The sequence below is a fragment of the Chelon labrosus genome (genome assembly GCF_963514085.1).
Source record: "Chelon labrosus genome assembly, chromosome: 1".
NCBI lineage: Eukaryota > Metazoa > Chordata > Actinopteri > Mugiliformes > Mugilidae > Chelon > Chelon labrosus.
In genome coordinates this window covers 30689324-30697355 of record NC_140337.1, presented here as the reverse complement: position 1 = coordinate 30697355, position 8032 = coordinate 30689324, and the positions used below count along the sequence as shown (strand labels likewise).

At 41.6% G+C, this 8032-nt stretch overlaps 1 protein-coding gene across 1 annotated transcript; it reads right to left on the bottom strand.

Annotated features, from left to right (window-relative positions):
- Positions 1-4773: 4773 nt before the first annotated feature.
- Positions 4774-7732, bottom strand: LOC311492402 (low affinity immunoglobulin gamma Fc region receptor III-A-like; the record flags this gene model as incomplete). Its single annotated transcript, XM_084550669.1, has 5 exons — positions 4774-5006; positions 5157-5402; positions 5485-5742; positions 5922-5969; positions 7663-7732. The coding sequence occupies 5 exons, from the start codon at positions 7730-7732 to the stop codon at positions 4792-4794; spliced, it is 837 nt and encodes a 278-aa protein (XP_084406795.1). The 3' UTR covers positions 4774-4791.
- Positions 7733-8032: the final 300 nt, after the last annotated feature.

The window sequence follows — 8032 nt, the reverse complement described above, 5'->3', positions numbered from 1 at the left end:
GTAGGAAATTACAGGTCATCCAAGCCTTTATGTCTTTAAGGCATGCTTGGAGTTTAACCAACTGATTAGTTTCATCTGATTTCATGGATAAATATAGCTGGGTGTCGTCTGCATAGCAATGAAAGTTTATGCCATGTTTTCTAATAATCTTGCCTAATGGCAGCATGTATAACGTGAAGAGTATTGGCCCTAGCACAGAACCCTGAGGAACTCCATAACTTACTTTTGTATAAGTAGAGGAATCATTATTGACATGAACAAACTGGAATCTGTCAGATAGATAGGATTCAAACCAGTCTAATGCAGTTCCTTTAATCTTGACCTCACTTTCAAGTCTCTGTAGTAAAATATTATGATCATTAGTGTCAAATGCAGCACTAAGATCTAGCAGAACAAGTATAGAGACAAGTCCACTGTCTGAAGCCATGAGGAGATCATTGGTAACTTTAACCAAAGCTGTTTCTGTACTATGATGAACTCTAAAACCTGACTGAAACTCTTCAAACAGACCATTCTTGTTTAAGTGGTCGCACAACTGATTAGCAACAACTTTTTCTAGAATTTTGGAAATAAAAGGAAGGTTGGAGATTGGCCTATAGTTGGCTAAAACATCTGGATCTAGAGTGGCTTTCTTGAGTAAGGGCTTAATTACAGCAACCTTAAAGGACTGAGGCACATATCCTGTTAATAAAGATAAATTTATCTGGTTCAATATGGAGGTGTTAATTATTGGAAAAACTTCTTTGAGCACCACGCCTGTCTTTCAGCAGGCGTGGTGGCGAGCCGATAGTTCACTCTGCAACTCTCACCATTCGCTGCAGGTTCTTCCTGTTCTCCTCTGTGCAGCTGCTGAACCACACAGTGCAGCAGTAGGTCAGGATGCTCTCTGTGGCTGACTTGTAGAAGTTTGTCAGGAGGTGCTGGGGAAGCTGAGCTTACCTCAGCTTCCTAAAGAAATGGAGTCTTTGTTTTGCTTTGCTGACCTGGTGGGAGATGTGTGAAGCCCAGGTGAGATCAGCAGAGAAGTGGACACCAAGGAACTTAAAGCTACCTCCACTCCCTTTATACAGAGGACAGACTCCAGAGTGCACTTGGACTTCCTAAAGTCCACTATACGTTCCTTGGTATTTGTGGTGTTTAAGTCTAAGTTACTGTCACTGCACCACTGCACAAGATGCTGAACCTATTCTCTGTAGGCTGATTCATTGTTGTTAGATATCAGCCCTAGAACGGTGGTGTCAGCAAATTTGACAATTGTGTTGGTTGTGTGAATGGGGGCACAGTCATGGGTGAATAGTGAGTAGAGAAGAGGGCTGAGGACACCGCCCTGCAAGGTGCCGTTGTTGAGGATGAGGGTGGATGATGTGATGTCCCCTATCCTGATATTCTGGGGTCTATTGCTCAGGAAGTCCAGAATCCAGTGGCACAGTGGACTGTCTAGGCCCAAGTTGCTCAGTTTTTGAACAGGTATGTGGAGGATGACTGTAGTACAAGCAGAGCTGAAATCTGCAAACAGCATCCTGACATAGGTGTTGTCCTTTTCTAGGAGTGACGGCAGTGGGACAGTATAGTCTGCTGGCGAGCGCTGGATTTCAGGTGGTATAAAGTGCCACTTTGTGCTGTCTGTGAAGCTGTGATAGTGAGTAGAAAATGTAAGCAGTTCGGCTTTGCTGTACTGCACATGTGGGGTAGCAAAAGAGCATAAAAACAAGCGTAAAAAACACAAAAAGCTACCGAAACTAGAGAAGCACCGGGCCACTGCAACCACTCGCGTTGCCATCTTGCTCAAGTCCTGCCTATGGTCCAGTGAGATCCTTGTTAAAATGATAGGTGGAGCTGATATGGGCCTCATATAAATAAACCATTGGGGCCCAGTCTATAAACCAATTGATTCCCACTTATACCCCACATGGGCATTCATAGGTTGGACCACTGTGGCCACTTGTAACCCAGTTGGGTCCCAGCTATGGCTCAGTGAGATCCTTGTTCAAGACACAACTGGAGCCTATGTGGATCTCATTTAATTTGCCCAGATATATGGTATGGACATGGACATGCCCATGTCCATACCCCATATGGGCCATGGGCATGCACAGCCTGGTTTCCTCTTTGTGTTCTGATTGTTTTGCTGTCTCCGGGTGGGAGATAGGAAAAGATGGGCACAGGCCAAAATCAGCAGAGAAGTCTCCTCCACAGAGATCTTTTGGTCATCACTTTCTTTCTGCTTTGGCCAGAGTCTTCACTTGGTACAAGATGGATATTCGTTGTCTTCTCTACACTGAAAGGCTCAAGATCTGTTTGTGTCTCTTTGACCTTCCTCTTTCTCATGGTCAAGTCCAGTGAGGAAGGTCTTCATGGTTAAAATAACTCCACTCAAAGTTCTCTTGGACCGTCCTCCGTTCACTCTCGCGGCTTGTGTGGTCAGAGTTGGGGAAGAGTTAATCTCGTCAATTGTGTTGGATTCATGGTAACTGCAGCAGAAGAAACACAAGAAGCAAAGGAACACAAGGAATAGCAGGAGAGCACAACAGGTACTTCCACATTAACTGAACAGACAAACTGAAGGTTGAGACAGGACTATATATATGTATGTACACAGAGTAATGAGCTGAAACTAATAATGGAGTAGCAAGCAAACCACAGAAGAGTTGACAAGACACAGGTGAGGTGTCTTGCCAGTGAAATACAAACCCCTGAATTAAAACAGGAAGTGAGGTCAAGGAATGACCTTTTCATTGACTGAGGCTGGAGCATCTTCAAACTACTGATGGTCCTAGGAATTCAAAGGTTGAAAACTAATGGATCCGTCTCTGACTGTCCTGTCAGAGTGTAGGAAGATCGACTGACAATGGTCTTGAGGGTTATGTCTTTGATCGTAGTCAGTGTGAACACAGATTATTTCATGGTGATGTGGATGAATTTCACACTTGAAATCGAGGACCGTTCTGCTGTAGTTATAATTATCGTGACACGTGAGAAAATGCTGACATTTTGTACCACAGAACAAGCGCAAACAGACGCTCTGACGTGTAGCACATGACTTTTATTCTCATCTGTGAAACAAAAGAAACTCTCGTCTCGTTGCTGACCACAAACATGAAAAAGCAATGACACAACTTCAGATACGCAGCTAACCGTGACATATTTAGAAACAGCAGCAGCAGCGCTCATCTCGTGAGCACCTGTGTATACAGAAAAACCTGATGGAACAAGTTGGTTAAACTGCCTGATGAAAATCAACTGAAACTTCTCTGATGTGTTGGTTTTTGCACAGAAACTATTTTAAATTTGATACACAGCAGACAGACGTGAGGTCAAAAGAATGTTAACTTTTCTTTTTTAGCTCGTACAATAACAAGCAATACTGGCGCTAACTGGTTTTCAGGTAGACCATGAAGCTCCTCTTTTCAGTCAACGCTTAGCAACCTGTAACACATAGGACACAGAAGACAAATATCATGCAAGTTGTAGATTATAGAAAGAAAATAAGTTGTTGCAGGAATTTCCTTTACCAAGCAAAGCATGATTTAAAATCTCTACCCTTAACCCTCTACTGGGAAATATTCTGAACCCCTCGACCACTTAAATGACACCATCTTAGAGGTTTACATATATATATATATAATACTAGAATCAGTGTTTGAAGACAGGCTAGTCCTAATTATAGTTTTGGGTATTCATACAAGATATGTAGACACTGCACCAACAGAAGATGAGGAGCTCGATGCCTCAAGGTTTTTGAGTTGCTTTTTGACTTTTCTTTCAGCAACCATGAGTGGACAACAAGAATGTGCTCATAGAAAGACAACTGTGTAGCAACAAGGAGATAAAAGACTGTATTTGACTTACAATCTTGATTGTAGAATAGCAGACGTCGTTGTCAATGGGGTCTCGGGCCTGTGAGGGAACACTGGACTCTGCTGCTTTGAAGACAAATGAAATATTCCCTACTATATCTGTGTTTTCTTAATTGGAACAATAAATCACAAATGTTGGGATTAACAATATTATGAATAAGCGTAGTAAACAGATGACTCATCTGACAGAGAGAAACGATCACAACTGAAACATATCAACTTAATGTTGCTTTTTTTTAATGGGATTGGTTCTGTGATTGTTTAAATCAACAACTTTTTCAATGCTAAGCTAAGCTAACTACCACCAGGCTCCAGTTAACATCCAGCTCTTGTCTTGAATGGTAATAAGCATATGTCTCTGGAGTTTTGGCTGGTTCTACATTTTATAATCTGATCAGTTGTTGAATTTGGTCAATAACTTGTGGTTGAGATCAAAAATGCAACTTTCAAATCCTGCATTGTGCAGAAAGTTAACACCAGCACCGTCACATTTAACAATGTAAATGCTGAGTAGCATGCTAAGTGTGGTCTGGGCCAAAAAAATGTAAGGTTAGAGGAAATACCTTTCTTCTTCCTGGTCTTTGTTACAGTAGCATACACTGCTTGGCTTGCTTCAGGTGCACTGGCCTGTATAGAAACTGGAAAAAACAAAACAGTCAAAATATATATATTTAATATTATTTCTGCTAAATGTTCAATCTCTTAACATCAAACCTACCTGTCTGATGCTGTGATGAGTCTGTATCAGGCACTGCATGTGACTGTGAAAGAAAATCTGTAAAATAGAAGGTATGGAACATTGTAATGGAACTAAAATAACCTGACGACTTCTTTTATCGTTAAACTTTATATAGGGAAATTAATTTAATATGGATAATTGTGCAGGGTTTCCTGAAATTATTACGCTACAGAATTATTTATAACGTGAAAAACTTCAGCCCGAGCACAGAAACCTGAGGCACTCCGCTGTGACATTTGTGTACATGGATGAATTGCATTGAGGAAAATTCACTTTATGTTCTTCACCTCTGAGAAAGGGAAATCTGCCAAAGCAAAATAGTCCAACAACCAACAAGAGAAGCATCAACAAGACGGAGATGACGATCCATTGTGTGCTTGTGGAGGCAGGATTAGAGTCTTGGTGATCTTCTGTATCGTCGGTAGGAGAGTCATTGTCATCTTCTGTATTGGCGGTAGGAAAAGCTGAAACTTAAGAAAATGGGAATAGTTTGAGAGTGTAAACACATACATGATCAATACTTTATGAATCTCATTTTGAAAAAAACCTGCATGCCTCACCTCCAACAGACAACCAGCTCTGTGGTGATTCTCCAGTTCCAGAGATGTGACATTTGTAGAGTCCTTGATCAAGCATGGAGACTGTTTTGAGTCTCAGATTTCCTGTGGTGCTTCTCCACTTCCGGACTCCATCTTTATAAAAATTAGCTTCACTGTTGGAGGAAGATATTTTGGTTCTGCAGCTCAGAGTCACATCTTCTCCCTCCATCACAGGATGTGGAGGACTCTCCAGGATCACAGAACCAGCTGAAGAACACAATCATATTTAATTTATCTTGAAATCACGTTGAGATAATCACAAAATATCACTGCCTCACTGCAAACATACAAGCGACATTGATGTTGATGATGTTTCCTTTCTCTCCTCCTTCCTCACACCAATACTTTCCAGTGTCATCTGCAACGACTCTTTTAATGGTGCAGTTAGGTCCTCTTGATGTTCTGTTATTAGTGGTGCAACACGAGGGCTTCCCCCCCATCAATTTATATTGAGTATCACAGTAAAAGACTCCCTCACAGTACAAAGTGACCGACTCATATTCAAAGAACTGCAGTCTGTTTGGAGAGATACGAAGAAAAGCTGCATCTGAGACAAAGAAAAACAGAGAAATTCAGTTTAGACATTTACTCCTGTAAACTGCTGGACGACGTCTACAACATTTAAAAGTAGAAAAGTAATAGAGGAACTCCTGTGATGATTAAACACACCAATCTCAAGATATTTTTACCTCTTTTCTACAACTGCCCAACAAAACATCTACTCACCAACTTCCTGATCCTGTGCACACAACAGGATCATCACAGTCACAGTCACTGCAAAGAAAATAGACGAATCAATAAAAGTTTTGTCGTCTCCTACAGCTGCTCACGATGTTCAGCATATTTACTATTAAATGTTGTAGCTGGTGATGAACAATGCTTAAGGTAAAAGAGTTAAATTAAAATTAAAGTTTAAAAAATAAAATCAAAGTTCACTCACTAAATAAGATTTTCACGTGCCTGAGCTTTTTAATCGTAAAGAAAGTCTTTATCATTAAGTTTTAATGTGGAAAGTAGCCAGTACTCACGCAGTGCGATGCAGAAAGCTCTGACCTCCATGTTGTCTTGCCGCTGACTGAATGAACATCAGACTGAAGTGTAAAGTGAGAGGTGGTCTCTTCCTGTGTGACTGTAGAGAAGCAGAGGTGATGGAAATAGCGTCAGTGTTTCATGAAAACCACTCTTGTGTAAGTAGACCTCGCTCGGTGTTCAACATGTTCTCCATGTTGGTTTGTAGTCTATTAGTATTCTAATATATACTTATTATTGCAACGTATAAACTACTGAGACTGAGTCATCTTAAAAACAGTGCACACATTTAACCACTGAGTCCCTAGAGGGCTGGAGGTGAAACTCGCCTTGAAAGACAAGCTTTAAAATGTCTTCTTGATTAGATTATGCAATGATTATTATTAGCAATGATATCATTCTCAACTCATTCAGCAACCCCTTGACTAGAACTTGACCAAGAGTTTAGAGAAATACCACAAAGCACACATACTACAAAGGTTCTAGTAACAAAAAGTAGCAGGCCCACACTCCATTTAGACATTTGGAGAACCAAAGAACCCAAAGTGTGTCATGTTGGGTTTTTACCTATTGAAAGGGAATCTGGCTACGAGATACTGCTGATTCTACTACAAGAGGCAACGTACACACAATTCAACCTTTGATCATGTTATTTACTCTGTACATCCAATTCTGCCATTCCACATTATAGAATCCATAAAAATATAGAAACGAGTCACCAAGGTGTGTTGCTCATTGTTGCAAGAACACTGACATGAATCATCAAGAGAGATCATATTTCTCCAGTTTTAGCTTCTCCCCACTGGCTCCCTTTAAAACCTAGAATAGAATTTAAAATCCTCCTACTTACATACAAGGCCCTTAAAGGCCTAGCTCCATCATATCTTAAAGACCTCATTGTACCACATCATCCCCACAGATCATTTTGGTCTGAAAGTTCAGGCCTACTTGTGGTTCCTAGAATTTCAACAGGTAGAATGGGAGGTAGAGTTTTCAGCTATCAGTCTCCTCTCCTGTGGAACCAGCTCCCAGTTTGGGTTTTGGAGGCAGACACCCTCTCTACTTTTAAAGTCAGGCTGAAGGCCTTCCTTTATGATCAAGCTTATAGTTAGAGCTGGACTGAACCATGCCTTAGTTATGCTGCTATAGGCCTAGGCTGCTGTGGGACAATGCACTCTTTCTCTCTTCTCTCTCGCATCCTCCACTTTCTTTCCCTCTAATTTCCTATGCAATTCTGTGCTATTACTGTATAGCATGTTAACTGCTGGCTTAACTGGCTGCTCCTTTTGGATCCTTTGAAGTAGCTTGTTAGAAGCTCAGTGCTAACTAGCTGTGTGGCTTCTGTTGTATGGGGGTTTGGCCTGCAAACCTTCTGTTTGGTAGCTAATAGAACTTGTGCAGATTGCTCAGCAGGCTTTCTGAGCCTTCCATCACTCACCACCAGGTTCAGGTCCCAACACTATCACAGTAATACGCTGGAATTCACCAAGCTCCTGAGAGCGACCCATTCTTTCGCAAATGTTTGTAGAAGCAGTCTGCATCCCTAGGTGCTTGATATATACACCTGTGGACATGGAAGCAATTGGAACACCTGAATTCATTTATTTGGATGGGTGAGTGAATACTTTTGGTAATATAGTGTATGTTCTGTTATAGCAGTGGTTCCCAAAGTGGGGGGCGCGCCCCCTGGGGGCTCGCAGAGCCATTGCAGGGGGGCGCAGGGCGCGGATCAAATTAGAGGGTGACAGTTTTTCGGGACTCCCACGAGTCACGGTATTCCCGCGGGAGTCCCGCGAGAGTCAGTTTCG